General features: G+C 43.6%; 1 protein-coding gene across 5 annotated transcripts in view; it reads left to right on the plus strand.

The window, feature by feature from the left end:
* Window positions 1–20,734, plus strand: part of LRP1B (LDL receptor related protein 1B) — a 2,071,868-nt gene that overhangs the window by 1,319,300 nt on the left and 731,834 nt on the right. For all 5 annotated transcript variants that reach the window (XM_073647246.1, XM_073647248.1, XM_073647249.1 and 2 more), the window contains exon 27: window positions 431–675. In XM_073647246.1, the coding sequence (XP_073503347.1) occupies window positions 431–675 (245 nt within the window). The remainder of the gene's footprint in view (window positions 1–430; window positions 676–20,734) is intronic.

Genomic DNA, 20,734 nt, shown 5'->3' on the forward strand with positions numbered 1-20,734 from the left:
TTTTAACATGATTTCCTAAAGCCTCTTAACCTTCAGACAAGGGCTTTTTAAATTTAGGAGTTGCTGGGAATATAGATACCCAATTTCAAAAAGGACATGTTTAACAGTTGCAAAGATAACCTACTGAGTTTCCTATAAATTGTGTAATACTTTGTTTCTCCTGTGATGGCACTGTAGGGGAATTGAACACTTGATATCAGGTTCCTCCCAAAGTGGCAGCAAACATTATGTTGTGTTTAGCTTAGAATTGTACAAAGCTGACAACTTTCTTTTTAACCTTTTATATAAAATAAGAAAAATTGTTACATTAAATCAATCATTAGATTCACTTCAATGCATATGTAACATATTCTTCTACATTATGTTTAGCATTGTTTTTTTTGTAGTAACAGGAGAAGAATACTTATGATATGTCTATTTTTGTATATAGGTCAGATGCTATATATTCTGCTCTCTATGATGGAACCTCCATGAGGGAAATTTTACGGGGTCATGAATACCTTTCCCACCCTTTTGCCGTTTCGCTGTATGGGAGTGATGTTTACTGGACAGACTGGAGAACTAACACTTTGTCTAAGGCAAATAAATGGACCGGTCACAATGTAAGCGTTATACAGAAGACAAGTGCTCAGCCATTTGATATACAAATTTACCATCCAAGTCGTCAGCCTCAAGGTAAGGTTATATGATATATATGTATATGATACATTTAATCTGTTCCAAGTTGTATATAGTTAAATAAAATTATATTTTTTTTAGAACAATAGGGGAAAATAATAAACATCACTGAATGTAAAAGATTTAAGTCTTCAACACACATTAGATGGCTGTTGGCCAAATAATGGTTTGGCCAATTGTTCAGCCAGCAACCATTTCTGCAGGTTCTCCCATATACAAGAGCTTTCAACTTATCTCCGTGAAATGATATGATTGGCAGTCTGAAATTGGAAATTCCTGATCAATATTTCCCAGACAATATATTTTCCAGGGCTCCCATGCACATTCGACTGTGGGCCAGACCCATAAATATTGGCAGGTTCAGATAAAATTAGTTGAATGCGTATGGGGAAGTTTTATACTCTATGGTTTTTCTGATAACATTTTCCTTAACTCCTTAACAGCGCTTCCTGTGGCTTGGCATAGTATAGTAACATTAATTTTTCATATTGCATTAAAAGTGTGAAATATTTATTTCACTTCCTTACGTAGCACCAAAATCACATGTAGTTTTGATATGTTATCAAAATTCATACAGTCCCTGTCCTCAATGCCGCTTCCAATCTAAATTCTCCAAGTGAAGTACAGGTCATGTTTTTGAAGTGTTGGAAAAAAATCAGAGTACCCTGAAGAAATCCCACACAAACATTGGGAGTACATACTGTACATACCCTATAGTGATGTTACCTTTAGTTCCACTCAAGCTCCAGACCCAATAAGAATATTCTCTAGATAATATGCCCACTTTTTTATATGCACTGTCAAAGGGGGTGTTCTGGACTTTAACATTTATGGCCTATCCTTAGGATAGATCATCAATGTCTGATCAGTGTGGGTGCGACATCTGGAACCCCCCCAATCAACTGTTCCTGGTGTTGTTGGCAGCTGCAGCTGCACAGCACAGTCGACTGTAAAGTGGCCACGGTATATTGCACATCCACTCCATATTCCAATCAATAGGGGGTGGATGTGCAGTACCCGATCGCGGCCACTATACAGGTGACTAAGCTGCGCTGTGCAGCTCCACAACTGAGCAGTTCTGGCCAACGCCAACACCGGGAACAGCTGATCAACGAGGGTGTCTGGTGTTGCACCCCCATTATCAGACATTGATGACCTATTCTAAGGTTAGGTCGTCAGTAGAGATAAGAGAACCCAAACAGTTTAGTGTCCGGTACTGATCTCCGAACACTAAAATAAACTTCCGGGAGTTTGGTTGCTGAGGAGAGAGTTTTGCAGCCCCCTAGCCCTTACTATGACCATTTTACAGTACCAAAGTTCAGATCCCCATTGACTTCTATGGGGTTTAGGTTTGGGTTCAAGTTCGGGTAGAATTCTGGTACCCCAACTGAACTTTGGACTAATGTTTGCTCAAACCCAGCAAATCCGAACATCCGCCAGTCCACTCATCCCTACTCATCAGTGTTAAAGTCCCGAACCTTCCCTTTAATACTTTTCGATGTGGAGTCGCCAATGTGGAAAAAGAGAGTTTCTTTCTGTAGCATGCTCATGCCTGGCCTGACCATGTTTGGCCCAGTCTTCCATTCATTTGAATGGCTGGAATGCAAAGTTACATTTCCCTAGCATTGGCCACTGCAGAGATATCATTTAGCTTATAATGCACAACTAGATTTTGTCTTGTGTGTTTTCATGTTGTTTTCATGCCCCAAGTAACATTTTGCTGCAGAAAGGCTGTAACTACCTTGTATTATTATAATTCATTTTTAGACCCATTGAACGTGTCATGTTTGTATTACGCATCAACTTAAATATGATTCATAATCAAAATCTTACTTCATAATACCAACTTCACCAAAGGAAAGCTTATAAAAACTTTAACTGTGCAAGCTGAGATTTATTACATTTGGTAGCAGCACATTTTCTTTTTAATTTTTCCTCCTGCGTTGTGAAATAATCTTCTCGAGCCTAAGCTTGTGTATTTATATTTCCTGTAATTATACGTTTTTAAGCTGACACTTTGTGAAGTCAAAGATTTTGGGTTATTAAAGCAGACAGTTTGGATTATACACTTATTTTGTCTACCTGCCATTAATTCACTTCATACTTCTATTTTTGTGTCAAATACACATGATTCAACATGGAGCAACACAAGCTCATCTTTTTAGATGCATTAACCACTTTAGAGCTGAATCGATTTTTACTGTTTGCCAGATAATCTGATGTCTTGTGGGATAGTGCATTCTTTCATTAACGACACCTGTGATTGTAGAAGTCAATGATGTATGGTAAAAAGGTGTTAATCCATACCCCTTAATTGGCAACAAATATTTTTGGTTACCATTGTTTCCTCCTCTGCTATCATAATGAAAAGAAAAAAAATGTGAAAAAAAAACTAGGTACTCAGATTCCAATGTTATTGCATGATGTTTTTGTAGACAATGCACAAATATTCACCGTGGTATTTTTGACCAAAGACACTCATCAATCAGATTGCATAAAGAGAATAATGTAGCATAGAAGAATATATACATTGACAACCATTGCTGTTCAGCCTTCAAATCTATCATATTTTTCTTTTGCAATGCTATTGTCTGATGAAGGTTGGATGTTTGGATAAAAACATGACAAACATTTGTGGATCACCTAAAAATAAAATCTCAAAGTAGCACTGAAACTGGAACCCATAAATACTAGCAAAGGAGGAAACAATGGTGACCATACATTTTTTTGTGGGCAATGAAGGCATATGGTTTGACCCCATTGCAGTCTCCTTTTTTTGATATACCACTGACTTCCACAATTACTCAAATTTTTATGAAATACTTTCAGGTATGAAGCATTCTTTTTTAAACATATACATTTTATTTATATAGTGCATTGGTTTCTAAGACTTCCAGATAGCAAACACTCAAATCAGTTCCAAACTACACTGAGAGAACCTAAACTAATATCTAAATACATCTCCAGGCTTCAACTATCATGTAATCTAAAGAGTCAGGGCTGTGGAAACAGCATGTCATGATAATAGGCTTAGTAGGACACATGCAAATGATGGACCCCAAAGCAAATACATGCTAAGCAAAGAAGCAATCTCATGAAGTTTTTTTTTTAAATAAATATATATATATATACAGTACAGACCAAAAGTTTGGACACACCTTCTCATTTAAAGATTTTTCTGTATTTTCATGACTATGAAAATTGTACATTCACACTGACGGCATCAAAACTATGAATTAACACATGTGGAATTATATACTTAACAAAAAAAGTGTGAAACAACTGAAGATATGTCTTATATTCTAGGTTCTTCAAAGTAGCCACCTTTTGCTTTGATGACTGCTTTGCACACTCTTGGCAATCAAAGCAAAAGGTTGCTACTTTGAAGAACCTAGAATATAAGACATATTCTCAGTTGTTTCACGCTTTTTTGTTAAGTATATAATTCCACATGTGTTAATTCATAGTTTTGAAGCCTTCAGTGTGAATGTACAGTTTCCATAGTCAAGAAAATACAGAAAAATCTTTAAATGAGAAGGTGTGTCCAAACTTTTGGTCTGTACGGTATATATATATATATATATATATATATATATATATATATATATATATATATAGTGCAGACCAAAAGTTTGGACAGACCTAATTTAAAGATTTTTCTGTATTTTCATGACTATGAAAATTGTACATTCACACTGAAGGCATCAAAACTATGAATTAACACATGTGGAATTATATACTTAACAAAAAAAGTGTGAAACAACTGAAAATCTGTCTTATATTCTAGGTTCTTCAAAGTAGCCACCTTTTGCTTTGATGATTGCTTTGCACACTCTTGGTATTCTCTTGATGAGCTTCAAGAGGTAGTCACCGGAAATGGTCTTCCAACAATCTTGAAGGAGTTCCAGTAGATGCTTAGCACTTGTTAGCCCTTTTGCATTCTCTCTGTGGTCCAGATCACCCCAAACCATCTCGATTGGGTTCAGGTCTGGTGACTGTGGAGGCCAGGTCATCTGGCGTAGCAACCCATCACTTTCCTTCTTGGTCAAAAAGCCCTTACACAGCCTGGAGGTGTGTTTGGGGTCATTAGGACAATGACTCCAAACACACCTGATGGTGTGGGGGTGCTTTGCTGGTGACACTGTTGGGGATTTATTCAAAATTGAAGGCATACTGAACCAGCATGGCTACCACAGCATCTTGCAGCGGCATGTTATTCCATCCGGTTTGTGTTTAGTTGGACCATCATTTATTTTTCAACAGGACGTTGAAAAATCAATGATGGTCCAACTAAACGCAAACCGGATGGAATAGCATGCCGCTGCAAGATGCTGTGGTAGCCATGCTGGTTCAGTATGCCTCCAATTTTGAATAAATCCTCAACAGTTTCACCAGCAAAGCACCCCCACACCATCACACCTCCTCCTCCATGCTTCACAGTGGGAACAAGTCATGTAGAGTCCATCCGTTTACCTTTTTTGCGTCGCACAAAGACACGGTGGTTGGAACCAAAGGTCTCAAATTTGGACTCATCAGACCAAAGCACAGATTTCCACTGGTCTAATGTCCATTCCTTGTGTTCTTTAGCCCAAACAAGTCTCTTCTGCTTGTTGCCTGTCCTTAGCAGTGGTTTCCTAGCAGCTATTTTACCATGAAGGCCTGCTGCACAAAGTCTCCTCTTAACAGTTGTTGTAGAGATGTGTCTGCTGCAAAACTTTGTGTGGCATTGACCTGGTCTCTAATCTGAGCTGCTATTAACCTGCGATTTCTGAGGCTGGTGACTCAGATAAACTTATCCTCAGAAGCAGAGGTGCCTCTTGATCTTCCTTTCCTGGGACGGTCCTCATGTGAGCCAGTTTCTTTGTAGCGCTTGATGGTTTTTGCAACTGCACTTGGGGACACTTTCAAAGTTTTCCCAATTTTTCAGACTGACTGACCTTCATTTCTTAAAGTAATAATGGCCACTCGTTTTTCTTTACTTAGCTGATTTTTTCTTACCATAATACTAATTCTAACAGTCTATTTAGTAGGACTATCAGCTGTGTACCTACCAGACTTCTGCACAACACAACTGATGGTCCAAACCCCATTTATAAGGCAAGAAATCCCACTTATTAAACCTGACAGGGCACACCTGTGAAGTGAAAATTATTTCCGGTGACTACCTCTTGAAGCTCATCAAGAGAATGCCAAGAGTGTGCAAAGCAGTCATCAAAGCAAAAGGTGGCTACTTTGAAGAACCTAGAATATAAGACATATTTTCAGTTGTTTCACACTTTTTTGTTAAGTATATAATTCCACATGTGTTAATTCATAGTTTTGATGCCTTCAGTGTGAATGTACAATTTCCATAGTCATGAAAATACAGAAAAATCTTTAAATGAGAAGGTGTGTCCAAACTTTTGGTTTGTACTGTATATGCATGTAGTGTAGAGTGCTGTCTTTTCTGATATCCAGGACCGCTCTTCTCCTCTTCTCAGTGAGGTCATTGCTCTTCAGACTATCCAGCTTACTCTAGTGTGAGCCAGAAGTATGTTTTACAATGTAAGCCTATGGACGCTAGTTCTGACGTCCCATAGGCTTACACTGTAAAAACCACTTCTGGGTCACGCAGAGTACAGTGTGACCTGGAGAGCCTGAAGAGTGGTGATGTCACTGAGAAGAGGAGCAAAACAATGCTGGATACTGGAGAAAACGGTGGCAGGTGACTATATTTCCACACTCATTACACTAGATGCACATTTATATAAATTTAGTTAAAAAAAACCCATAATGGAAGTACTTCTTTAATGGTCTACATACTACATATGGCCATGAGTGTTCTCCATTACAGGAGTTAGTCCATGATACTGTGGGAATCTGGCCATAAAAAATTCTGGTATATGGCAGATATCACTTTGGAAGCTGGTGAATTTTTTGTAGCCAAATGTTTAGGCTACTATTGTAGATTTAAAGTAAGAAACTTTTATCTTAGGTTTATTAGTAGAGATGAGCGTTGTTCGACTCGAACTGTTCGCCAATCTCAAATTCGAGCTGTTTTGGGCGGTGTTCGAGCCGTTCGGCGAACACGAACGATTTGAAAAAAATTCGGCTGTTCGAGGTTATGTTCGATAACTGTTCGTGTACCAAAATCATAACTGGATTTTTTCTCAGTAATGATGAAAATTAATGTTAATACGCAGTTTGAGTGTACAGCGGGGCGGGGGGAGGGGCAGGGGATGGATCTCTGCAGGAATAATGAAGATCTCCATTTTTTTTTCTCTTTCCCGCATTTACAGTGGGGAGGTGCAGTCTGTCAGCCTATCAGCAGCGCACACACGGAGCGAAGTGCTTTTTTTCACACAAGCAACGGCATGTGTCATTGGCAGTGTATGTCACATGTCCTTGCCCTATAAGACCCAGCCATTTTCCCCGTCGCCACCATTTTCTCACTGCTGCAGCTGCGTGTTAGACGGCACCGCTGTTGCTGTGTGCGCTATACCTTGTTAATTTCAAGCCAATTTTCGCACAAATCTACAGATAGCTTGGGAGTAGGGAATAGTTGTGATTGCAGTCCTTTTAAGGACTAGGTTACAGCATTTCCTACAACTTTTATCAGGCTGGTCTGTGCTCTTAAATAGATAGGTTGTGGGAGTAAAGGCTAATTGTAATTGCAGTCCTTTTCAGGACTAAGTTACATCAGTTCCTATCAGTTTTTGCCATGCAGGTCTGTGCCAGTGCTGTGCAAGTTTTTTTCACAGCATTTGGCTAAATCTAGCAAAGCTAATCCTTTTTGGCCTATTGCAGAGTGTGTTAGTCAGTGGAGTAGTCTATCTGTGTTGCAAGCTACACCACCTGTGTATAGAATACCAATTTTTTTACTGCACCTAGTGAAGTAAAACCTTTTGGGCATAGCATCATTCTAAATATTTGGCCTTCTAGCAGTGTGTGGGACTTTCTCTATTAGTCCATCTATACTGACCTCCATCAGGTTGCAAATTGAATATAATTTTTTTCTGCATCTACCTCTGAAAAAATATTTGGCCTTCTAGCAGTGTGTGGGACTTGTTTTATTAATCCATCTATACTGACCTTCATCAGGTTGCAAATTAAAAATAATTTTTATCTGCATCTAGCTCTGAAAAAATATTTGGCCTTCTAGCAGTGTGTGGGACTTGTTCTATTAGTCCATCTATACTGACCTCCATCAGGTTGCAAATTAAAAATAATTTTTATCTGCATCTAGCTCTGAAAAAATATTTGGCCTTCTAGCAGTGTGTGGGACTTGTTCTATTAGTCCATCTATACTGACCTCCATCAGGTTGCAAATTAAAAATAATTTTTATCTGCATCTAGCTCTGAAAAAATATTTGGCCTTCTAGCAGTGTGTGGGACTTGTTCTATTAGTCCATCTATACTGACCTCCATCAGGTTGCAAATTAAAAATAATTTTTATCTGCATCTAGCTCTGAAAAAATATTTGGCCTTCTAGCAGTGTGTGGGACTTTCTCTATTAGTCCATCTATACTGACCTCCATCAGGTTGCACACTGAATATAATTTTTTTCTGCATCTACCTCTGAAAAAATATTTGGGCTTCTAGCTGTGTGTGGGACTTGTTCTATTAGTCCATCTATACTGACCTCCATCAGGTTGCAAATTGAATATAATTTTTTTCTGCATCTAGCTCTGAAAAAATATTTGGCCTTCTAGCAGTGTGTGGGACTTGTTCTATTAGTCCATCTATACTGACCTCCATCAGGTTGCAAATTAAAAATAATTTTTATCTGCATCTAGCTCTGAAAAAATATTTGGCCTTCTAGCAGTGTGTGGGACTTGTTCAATTAGTCCATCTATACTGACCTCCATCAGGTTGCAAATTAAAAATAATTTTTATCTGCATCTAGCTATGAAAAACTATTTGGCCTTCTAGCAGTGTGTGGGACTTGTTCTATTAGTCCATCTATACTGACCTCCATTAGGTTGCAAACTGAATATAATTTTTTTCTGCATCTACCTCTGAAAAAATATTTGGCCTTCTAGCAGTGTGTGGGACTCATTGTATTGGGCCATCTATACCAAGCTCCACCAGCTTTTAAATTAATAATAATTTTTATCTGCATCTAGCTCTGAAAAAATATTTGGCCTTCTAGCAGTGTGTGGGACTTGTTCTATTAGTCCATCTATACTGACCTCCATCAGGTTGCAAACTGAATATAATTTTTTTCTGCATCTACCTCTGAAAAAATATTTGGCCTTCTAGCAGTGTGTGGGACTCATTGTATTAGGCCATCTATACCAAGCTCCACCAGCTTTTAAATTAATAATAATTTTCAGCTGCATCTAGCCCTGAAAATAATTTTTCTTCCCAATAGTGGTAGCAATAGAAATATGGGGCGCGCTCCTGGCTTACAAAAATATACGCTTCATAACAAAAAACACTAGCCTAGCGCACTGCATTAATAAGATGGCATCATCGTCTCTCCCAGTGCTAGGCCTACTACCCAGGCTAGCATTCCTGTGCCTAAAACACAATGTATGGGTCCGCGCTAGCCACTATGCTGAGGGGTCTAAAGCTGCTGCTAACGCTTTATAACAATTCAATTGGCAGATTTTCACAGAGCTCTTCCACAACGCCCACCCATCGGGCAACAGTTGCCCACCTTCCCTTTGGGATCTAGTGGCGAATAGTTGATGCCATTAATCAGAGCGTCAGTTGCCCCGTCGACGTGGCAAGCATACGGTAAGGCATGTGAAGAGTGGACACGACTAGTAGCAGGCAGACGGGTTGACCAATGTGAACAAGCCAGATCACAAGTCACCATAGAATTTCTCCACCAGCTAATGATGAGGGGCATATCAGGGGTGTCAGCGCAGCGGTGTCTGACCGGAGTAGCATTTCACTTCCAATTACTGAATTGGGGAGATGTGACAAAGATTCATCATCAGACAATCTATAAAAGGGTGGAAAAGGGGTCAGCCAAGTCAGGAGTGTAGACGTCCCGTCCCGTGTCACTAAAACTGATTTCTCACATCTTATCCCTAACACCATTAACATGACACTCACAATTTGAAGCAACACTACTGTCTACTGCATTTGTGATCGCCTTCTTCGGGGCGCTATGCATAAGCGAATTAGTCCCTCAATCCAAAATTACCACCAGTGGAGGCTTATTACACCAGGACGTAGTCATAGCCAATAATGCAATACGTCTACGCATACACAAATCGAAAATGGTTCCAGCGGGCAGGGGCACTTGGGTACTTCTACAACCCACAAACGGTACACTGAGTCGGGTAACAATAGTAAAAACATATCTAACCATCAGATCACAAAGTAATTTCTTCCTATCACACATTGATGGAACGCCATTATCAAGATACCAGTTCCAAGCTATATTTAATAAATGCATAACATCGGCAGGGAACCACTCCAAAGATTACGGGACACACTCATTCCGCATAGGCGCGGCCACGGAAGCAGCAAGAGCAGGACTGTCAGAAACAGAAGTTCAGAGGATAGGGAGATGGCGATCCACGTGTTTGGCAAGATACATAAGACCGGACTTGTTATCCTAACGTGGTTTGTTTCTTTTACAGGTGACGCTAAGCCAACAGTGTGGGTGATAGGCCACTCGTATATATATTGGGCAGAAAAAAGGGCGAAAGTCCGCCCAGGCGGGAGGAAATTAGAGTTTCATAACACATATTTCAACTGGAGAGGTATTAGAGGCCTGCTATGACCACAGGTACTAATGGAGGTAATCAAGGTAGGGAGAGAGGTAAGATGTCCGGTCATCTTAGTTATACAGGCCGGGGGAAACAACCTAGGTCATCACAAGAGAGCATAACTAATGGCAATAATGAAACTAGACACTGAGCGCTTCAAAGAATTTTTCACAAAACTAGCTATAGTATGGTCAGAGATTGTGCCGATAACGGTATGGCAAGGTGCGTGAGACATCAAGTCCATTGAACGGACAAGGCGGGTAATAAATATTCGGATGGCAAAATTTAGAAGAGACAGAGGCGGTGTAGTGGTACGACACCGACAACTGGAAGGAGATAAAGCAGGCCTCATACGGCCCGACGGGGTTCACTTAATGGATATTGGACTGGACATATTCCTGTCAGGACTCCAGGACGGAGTGGAACAAGCGTTAAGAGTGATGGGTGGGGGTCAGAGTCCTGCATACGAGTACGCAGGATCCTCCGTGGCCTGGAAATAGAAAGGACATGTTGGAGAGTTACACTTGTTGGCCAAGTTGCCGGAGTGGAGACCCAGGGCATGCTGAAACAAGCTGAATTATTTTAGAAATAAAATGCCTTTCCAATGGAATGAGTATAAAGAGTTAATAAAGCTGTGACCGATCCTCACCCATCCATTTGTAAGAGTTATATTATTGTATTGTCAAGGAAAGGGGGGCGGTAGGTGGGCTGAGCGTCTGGGTTTGGTTGGGGGTCCCCACAGTCTGCCTGTCACATTGATGCATTTAAAAATTCTTATTAGATACACAGGCGGTGCAGCTTGCTTCGCAGCTGGGCTACTACGCCCAAAGTATTGCCTAGGCTAGATGCAGTTAAAAATTCTACGCTGACTAGCAGACTCTGAAGATTTGGAGCAGACCTCTGAGTAAACAGCTCTTCAGACTCAACCAGCTGTGTTACCCCAAGCCATAGTGTATGTAGTTTCTTACAGTTAAAAGGGGGGGGGAGCGACACAACCCACCTGGAATTGACGATGCCAACGTCACGTAAGACACAGCAAGGGGACTCCAAAAAGAGTCTCCATTTTTTCCCAAAATTGTGGCACAGACACCACTTAACCCTAGAACCAGGGGCCTCGCAGTCCCGCCCTGTTAATTGTTTTCTATTTTCTGCAAGATTACTTTAGTTAGAATTTTGAAACTCTAGGTATTCTTCATGTATATAGTTGTTTGTCATTTGAGTTTGAGTTATTCCATGTTATTTGCTCACGGGCCTAAAAGGCCCCAGGTATTTGAAAGTGTAGATTTTTCTGGTCATGCGTTCTAGGGTTAAGTGGCATCAATTGCCCCACAGTTGCTTAAAACGGTTGGTGAGGTGATATTACCAAATCCTCAAGCTTTTAGTCTCCCAAGGATAACACAGGGTTAGAAAAGTCCTTGTGAATCCATGATTTGTTCATCTTTATGAACGTGAGTCTGTCTACATTCTCAGTGGACAGCCGCGTGCGCTTATCTGTCAGCACACCATCAGCAGCGCTGAACACACGTTCAGAGAGAACACTGGCTGCAGGGCATGACATGATCTCCAAGGCGTGAGTGGCGAGCTCCGGACATTTTTCCAGATTGGAATATCAAAATGAGCAAGGGTCCAGTGACACAGTCATGGCTTCGATGTTCACTTGGAGATACTCCTGCACCATCCTCTCTAGGCATTGACTATGTGTCAGACTTCTTGTCTCCTGTGGCCTTGCAAAGGATGGTCTAAAAAAGTGGTGAAACGATTCCACAAAATTGCTGTTACCAGCAGATACTGTGTTACTGTTACGGTTTGAGTGATGAAGACTCGACAGTCCCACGGTTGGCAAGTTAGAACTGTGAGATTCACTTCGTGCACCACTGGTGTTTTGTGGAAAAGCACATGTAAGATTCTGCAACAGCATCTGCAGATACTCCTGCATGCGTCAATCCCTTTTTATGGCAGGAATTATTTTTGCAAATTTACTTTTGTACCGGGGATCTAAGAGTGTGGCAACCCAGTAGTCGGGATTACTTCGAATTCTGCAATCTGAGGGTCATGTTGCAGGTAGTGCAGCAAGAAGGCACTCATATGTCTTGCGCATCCAGGAGGATCAAGTCCCTTTTGTGTTGGTAGCGAGGTAAGAATCATGCTTCCTTCCTCTTCCCTCTCCCCCCAACCTCGCACAACAGAAATGTGATCAAGGTCTCCCTCATCTGATGAGTCTTCCATGCCCATCGCCAGTTCATCCTCCACTTCTTCCTCGGCTCCTGCACCTTCCTCAACAGTTTGGCTGCTAACATACGCCCTGGTTAATCCCTCTCCCCCACCCTCCCATGCCTGCCGCCTTGGTGCTGCCAACTGTCTGGACCTTGGAGATGTTATCCCTTCCGCATACGACTCCTCCTCTACTTCCTCCACCTCCTCTTGTCCCACCACCTGACTCTGAATTCTGTTTAATGTGTGCTCCAGCATGTAAATCACCGGAATAGTCATGCTGATAATGGCATCGTCGTCAGCACTAAACATCTTCGTCGCCGTTTCAAAACTGTGCAGAAGGGTGTGTGGTGCCCCTGAGGGTTCAGTCGCCACAGAGTTACTGCATCTCTCCCAGAGGTATGGCATCTCACCCTCAGGTAAGGAAGGCGTATGGCTCGGGACCCTAACACCTGCATCCAACACATACCCGCAGTGGGGGTAGGGCGAGATTGCTCCTAAGGGAGAGTACAGTCCCAGGTCCCTAGCTGGTGGGAGGGTCCTATGTAGTGGGTGCTTAGGGGAGCAGCTTAGGGGAGCACATGACAGGGAGAGTATAAAGCGGAAGCCATCTTAGAAAGAGCAAGCCAGTCAGAGGAGGAAAAGTGACAGGAGCAGAGGCTCGGCATGAGCTCTGTTCCGGAGGCGGGCCTAGCCTGGGAGGCCCAGGACTGATGGTGAGAAGAGAGGAGTGGGAGCAGGAAGGCTCCAGGAACTGAAGGGACCCTAGGGCTACGGGCCGTGCAGAAGGTCACCCGTACTCCCGCTGCTACCAGGAGGTAGATGGGCCAGGCCAGATAAGGGTAACCGGTCCCTCAACTAGAAGAGAAACAGCAAGGCTCAACTAGAAACCGGAGGCTGCAGCATTTCATGTACTGCAGGCCAAAGTCCACAACAGTCTCAATAAGAAGGTAGCCACATAGGACCCAGGGGACGGAACACAAGTCGCCCGCCAAGGCCCGAGGATACCGGATAGAAGTGTCACTGGGTGTGAGGTGCAGGGAGAAGGCCAGAGAAAGGACACACAGAAGGGGGTCCTGCTAAGTACTCCGGAGCTATCTGGGGGAGGACTGAGCCCCTCACTGAGTACACACAGCACGACGGGTGAGATTGCTCTGGTACCTGTAATCTGGACTGCAACAACTGTGAGTAAAGATCTTGGGACTGCATCACACGGACTCTGTGTTCATTACTGACTCCCTGCACTACAACCACCATCATCCACCCACACTGCCCTGAAGCTACACTCTTCCTGTGGTGAGTAATAATACCATTGCTGAAAAACCACCAGCTTCAGAGGACTGCTCCGCAGCGGCGGCCCCTTTGGCCGCACTCCACAGTTGGCGTAGTCGGACATTATAAAATCCATATATACAAATTACCGTTGGATTGACCGCCCTGGGTCACGGACCGGGTCACCGCCACAGTGACTACAACCCCCAGCGTCTACCGGCCCGGCTCAGGGTACCCCACGGCCAAGGGGGCGCGTCAATTCATAGGTCCCTGATCTGGGACCACTCCTGCAGCGTGATTTGCCCCACCTCTGGATCTCGTTGGCCCAGGCTATACGTCAGAACGTATTGCACCAGGGCTTGTCGGTGCTGCCACAGTCGCTGAAACATGTGCAGAGTTGAATTCGACCGTGTCGGCACATCGCATTTCAGCTGATGAACTGGCAGGCCCATCGACTTCTGTAGAGATGTAAGTCGTTGAGCTGCGGGATGCGAACGGCGGAAGTGAGCACACAGCGACCGTGCCCTCTGCAGAAGGCCATCTAGTCCGGGATGGTGGGCTAAAAATTTATGGACAACCAGGTTCAACACGTGAGCCATACAAGGCACGTGTGTGACATTGCCCCGGCGAAGGGCCGCACCCAGGTTTGCAGCATTGTCGCACACGGCCTTCCCTGGTTGCAGGTCCAGTGGAGACAACCATTCATGAAACTGGGTCTCCAGAGCTGACCACAAGTCCTCAGCTGTGTGACTCACATTTCCCAGACATTTCAAAGTAAACACTGATGCCGTTGAGCCCTGCTGCCAGCATAGTAAGGAGGTGTGCAGGATTCCTTCTGCGCAGTTAGAAAGCGGGTGGCATTACCAGGCAGGCTTTGGGTGCAGGTGGAGGACCGAGAGGTGGTTGAGGAGGCATAAGCAGTGGAGGAACTTCGAGATAAAGAGGATTGACGCAAAACTCGTGGGGACGGTAAGACTTGGACAGCATCCCCTTGTCCTGCTGTCACCATAGTTACCCAGTGCCCAGTCAGCGACATGTAACGCCCCTGTCCATGCCTACTCGTCCAAGTGTCTGTGGTGAAATGCACCCTGTCACACAGAGTTTCTAAAAGAAGCGGTGATGTTGTGTGCGACATGCTGGTGGAGCGCAGGCACACCTTTCTTTGAGAAGTAGTGCCGACTGGGCATCTGGTACTGGGGCACTGCGACGGACATAAGGTCTCGAAAATCCACTGTGTCCTCCAGGCGGAAAGGCAGCATTTCTGTAGCCAACAGCTTGCAGATGGTGAAATTCAACCTCTTAGCTTTCTCATGGCTAGGAGGAAATGGTCTTTTACTTTTCCACATCCAAGGGACCGAGGGCTTGCTGTTGTTCTTTGACGGGGTTGAGTAGGGTGTCCCCGGCAAACTGCCGGTCTGTGAGGAAGATGCAGGCGGACATGTTAGGTTGCCTTGATCCAAAGGTGGTGCTCTCGATGTCAGAGAGCGCTCAACACCAGCAGATGTTTCCACTTCCCAATGAATTGACGACCTGCCAATCACACTGGCTGTTGCAGGTAAAGAGGTGGCAGGTCTGCGTCCAAAAACATGTGTGACTGCTGTCCCCCCAGTCACAGAGGATGAAGAGGCCGCGGATGCACAAGATGGGGCAGAAGGTGGTTGGCCCAGCCTGCTAGGCCGCATTGTAGCACAGTGAGCTTCCCACTGCAACTTATGCTTCATATCCATGTGACGGTACATGCATGAAGTACTCAAACTATGGATTTTTTGGCCTCTACTTAGCTTTTGGTGACAAATATTACAGATAACACGAGTTGGGTCATCCTTATCGATCTGAATAAATGCCCAGGCTATGCAAGGCTTAGAGCCCATGCGACCTGAAGAGCCACTACGACTTGTGGTCAGAGGCTGAGTTGTGGTTGAGGATGCAGTTGTTGACGTGCTTCCAGTACTCCGTCTCTGTCCAGGAAGGCGCAACCTAACCTCGTCGTCAATAGCATCTGTGACGCCCCACTGCGCTTGGTATCACAGATCCTAGAAGAGTGTATTGATGGAATCCTCCACAAGAGGCCCCCATAAACATTCACATATCTCCACCTTCCACCTCAGACCAGCAGAGGGAGCCCGTTAGGGATATAAATAGGGAAGGTGGAGCTAGGCAGTTCAGTTCCTCTGAAGAGTTCCTGCAGTAGAGAAGCCTAAGAGAGGTGAGTCTGCAGTGGAGCTCAGTCTAGTCTAGAGAACTCAGTTAATAGTTCAGTAGTGGAGCACGAGGCTCCTGCTAGCTAGATTCAGGGAGCCCAGATAGAGCTTAAGGTGTGCCAGCGCCATAAGATCGGTGAAGCGCGGCAAGCTGCCGTTAGTGTGTATAGCCTAGTGAGGGACCGAGTAGGCCGAAGGCGAGTGGCGAGTTAGTACATAAGGGGCAGAGGAGCTTAACCAGCTCACCCCGAAGCATTTACCGGACACCGGATCCGAGCTTACCGGGATCTCTATGACTCAGTAAGGCATAACCGGAATCCCTGGAGAACTACAAGTCCCAGGATCGCTAAGTTGCTGATACGTAACAGAGCCAAGAGACGCTTAGGCCCCGCATACTGGGAGCGTGAACTCCAAGAGAAGGCCCTACCACAAGGTCAGCCAGCGCAGGACAGAGACAAAGTTAGGCCTAGCTCCAGGCAGGTCAGAAACTTACTACGCAGAGGCAAGAAACAGGAGGCCCTACACCCGCTCATTGGGGAGGATCCTGATATGCACCCTTCACCCTACAGTGCTCCGGGATGTGCCTGAATTTCCTCCAGTGAAAGGTACTGAAGTGACTACCGTGGCCGTTCCCGTTCCTGCTCTGACCCAGCTGGGTCTCGCCTGTCCTGCATTCCCCCTGCATACGCTGCCCTGAGACCTAGCTCCACCTGTGGGGAGCTATACCATCGAGCTGCCTTATCACGGGCCTCAGTGGACTGCTGCAGCGCTGGTGCTTCTCACCAGATATCACAGGTGGCGTCACGAACTCTTATAAAATTAACAATTATCCACCCTTTTAAAGGGTGACCCCAGGGTACGGGCCAGGGAGCCGACCACCGTGACATCCCCAAGGCCAGGCCAAGGCCCGGGTGACCTCATCGACTGGCTGACTGTGGGTTGACAGTAAGTGGGATCTCCAACCTTGTCATCATCACCCTGTGTGTTATCACACCCGTCGTCCTCAAAGCCAACCTCTTCCTGCCCTGACCGAAAAGTCAAGTTGTCGCTCCAATCAGGTATTTGAGTCTCATCATCGTCTTCATCATTGTCTCCACCAACAGGAGTTACAGTTTGGGAACGAGGGTCTACATTATGCTCAGAACCTTCTTCATCTGGTCCTGGATCCGACTTATAATGATTCTGGGCATCAGTGCAGATCATTTCCTCATCTGGATTAACAGACGCTCTGGAGCAGACCTCCGTTTCCCAGGCTATAGTATGAGTAAACAGCTGGGCAGACTCAGCCATCTGTGTTACCCCATACTCAGACGGGCAGCTGGAGACTTGGGAGCTGTGAGGAAGCAAGTGTGATTGGGGTGACACCTCTGAGGACTGGAGTATTTGTGATGTTGAAATTGAGGTGGAGGAGAGCCCACTTGAAGGAGCACTTGATATCCGCTGAAGCACCTGCTGTTTTTGTGCCTCATCTGGAATTTGTAGCGATGGGCGTGTCCATAAGAAAGGGATCTTATCACATTGTCCGCGAAAAGAAGTCGACATGTCAGTTTGGCTGGAAGATGGTCTTTCTTCTGCAGATGTTACTCCCCCCCCACCGCGGGGGGGCTCGACCCACCAGCGGACAGGCACCAGTATTGGGAGAGGGGGGCTGGCCGTCAGGGTCCACCGCGGCTCTGGCACAAACCCGGCGACACGGAGGTGGCACGGGCAGGAACGGACTGGCCGTGTCGGCTTCTCACTTTTTGGATTTTAGAAGGGCATGACATGCCTATATCTGTGTCTCCCCCTCCTTTTACTCCTCCACCTCTTTTCTTTTCGCATGACTATATGTACTTGTCACTTTACCATGTGTTAGTTATGTCTTCTGAGCAGTTTGTCAGCTTTCGGACACCTTTGAAGGTGTTTTCTATGTGTTTCTATGTGTTTTTGTTTGCCTGCCATTGGTTTTAACGGTGTTCGAAGGTGTTCGACGAACAGTTCGACGAACAGTTCGGCGAACACAAGGGTGTTCGACGAACCGAACCGAACTCGAACACTACAGGGGTGGCTCAACACTATTTATTAGCTCTATCAATTTGTGGTCTAGCTATCATAGCTGAATTCAGATTTTTTCCTTCAGTGCATATTCTATTTTACATTTGCTGTATGCCCATAAACTGATTTCCTAATGCTAAAAAATAACTTTTGTGACTGAGAGTAATTTCACACTGTAGCTTAGGAAAATAGAGCAATTTAAAGCAATTGGACGTGTGCACAGAATATTGCGGTGTAGATTTGGAGCTTTTGTTTGCACTGTGCTGTGTGAGATTCATATGTGACATTAGAAAATAGCAGGGCTGACATGTTGGAAGCAATTCAAGTTATATATTATATCGGTATGGTTTCATGGTTGATACATTATTTTATGTATATTTTCACATATTCTCTTAGAGGAAAATACTGTACTAAATGTATCAACTGAAAAAGAAAGATCTAAAATTGGTCAATATTTGATTTGTATTTTGCTGATTGAAATGTCTGCTGAAAGCTTCTGTACTCAAATGTAAAATCGGTAAGAGTGTAAGATTGCCTCCACCTTTAATGTGCCATTTAAGATAATGGTCTTGTTATGTATCAGAGGGTTCTTTGGAGAAACTCAGGCAACAGTAGCATGCAACTGATACCTGTGCACCAATGGTGGTAATGGAAGGTCTTGCAAATGCTGATACCCCCTTTTTTCCAGAACTTTAAGTCTTCTATTAATTAAGACCACCATTGTTCACTCTGGTCTTAATGAGGGGCATATTGGAGCCAGATGCTCCTGATTCACTAAGTGGCACAAAGGAACTTGTTAAAAGAAACCACAGGCAGCATGAATTAGAGTCTAACAGTATGATTGCAGGCAGGTATATGTCTCTGTGAAATGCTCCAATGTTTCAGAGAAAATATAGTTGGAAAATTTGTCTGGAGAGCAAAGCCAGAGACAAGACTAGTCTGGTGCTGCCCCCCCCCCCTGCCGAATTTTCCCATTGCCACTTCAGGTAATTGATAGATCTCTCACTATGGAACAGACCTGTTTATTACCTCTAGCAGCACTGGGAGAAGCTGGGAGGGGGCATTGCCGAATCTTCTAACTATACTGTTTCTGAAACATCAGAATATTTCAGAGAGAAATATACTTGACTTCAATTGTGGAGCTAGAATCTAATTCATGCTGTCTGTGGTTTGGGCAGCATGGAGCAGCTGACAAGTTCCCTTTAAATAAATGAAAATCTGGTTGACTTCAGTTATGTATTGACCTCTAAAACTAATCTGTATATGATTATATGCTGAAGCTCCCCCAAGTGGTGGTCTTGGGCAGTTGGAATGTTATCAAACAAGTTTATGGCCAGGACACACCACTAGAGGGAGTTTACTGCATTCTGATCATCTGTAGAACTAAATAAATAATCTGTATACATGAAGATCCTCAGGTCCCCCTAAAGGTGGTTATTGGCAGTTAAAATGTTGTCATTAGTCTATAACCAGGGCACACCACTAGAGGGAGCTTACTGCATACTGATCATTTATAGAACTAAATAAGTAATCTGTATACTGCAAGATCCTATGCTCCCCCTAGTGATGATCATTGGCAATCAGAATGTTGTCACATTAGTCTATAACCAGGGCACACCACTAGAGGTAGCTTACTGCATACTGATCTTTTATAGAACTAAATAAGTAATCTATATACAGTAAGATCCTAAGCTCCCCCTAGTGGTGATCATTGGCAATCAGAATGTTGTCATAATTGTCTATAACCAGGGCACACCCCTAGAGGGAGCTTACTGCATACTGATCTTTTATAGAACTAAATAAGTAATCTGTATACAGTAAGATCCTAACCTCCCCCTAGTGATGATCATTGGCAATCAGAATGTTGTCATAATTGTCTGTAACCAGGGCACACCCCTAGAGGGAGCTTACTGCATACTGATCTTTTATAGAACTAAATAAGTAATCTGTATACTGTAAGATCCTAAGCTCCCCCTAGTGGTGATCATTGGCAATCAGAATGTTGTCATAATTTTCTTTAACCAGGGCACACCCCTAGAGGTAGCTTACAGTATTCTGATCATTTATACAACTAAATAAGTAATCTATATACTGCAAGTTCCTAAGCTCCCCCTAGTGGTGGTCATTGGCAATCAGAATATTGGCATATAAGTCTATGGCTAGGACAAAGAATTTAGTATTTTAATTCAAAGCTTTATATCACAAAAATGAATTTTTGTTTCTAAATATATACTGTGGGATAAGCCAAGCAAATTTGACTTCACATCGCTATTAACATCTATGTGGCTGTTTGGTTTGGGATAATAAACTTTGCACCTAAATTCTGAAATTCATATTATGTGTGTTGTGGGCGGCTATGTAAATTTATATTTCATACTTTGTCATGCAGTGTCTTTGATGAATTTTAGAAATAATTTGCGTTATTTTATTATACTTTGCACCAAGTCATTTCATGAGATATTATATGTCACATCAATAGAGATAAAGCAATAAGGCCACTGGGTCTACTGATCTTCAATTCTATGAAATACAATGGCGAAATGTCCAATTAATATCTCAATTTATTCTAATGAAAGGTTAATTTTGAACATCAATTTGCCTTTTTTGTATTCACTTTTTAAGTCTATGCTG

Source organism: Phyllobates terribilis, unplaced genomic scaffold (assembly GCF_046119375.1).
Source record: "Phyllobates terribilis strain yellow unplaced genomic scaffold, ASM4611937v1 Scaffold_9__5_contigs__length_417890890, whole genome shotgun sequence".
NCBI classification, from domain to species: Eukaryota; Metazoa; Chordata; class Amphibia; order Anura; family Dendrobatidae; genus Phyllobates; species Phyllobates terribilis.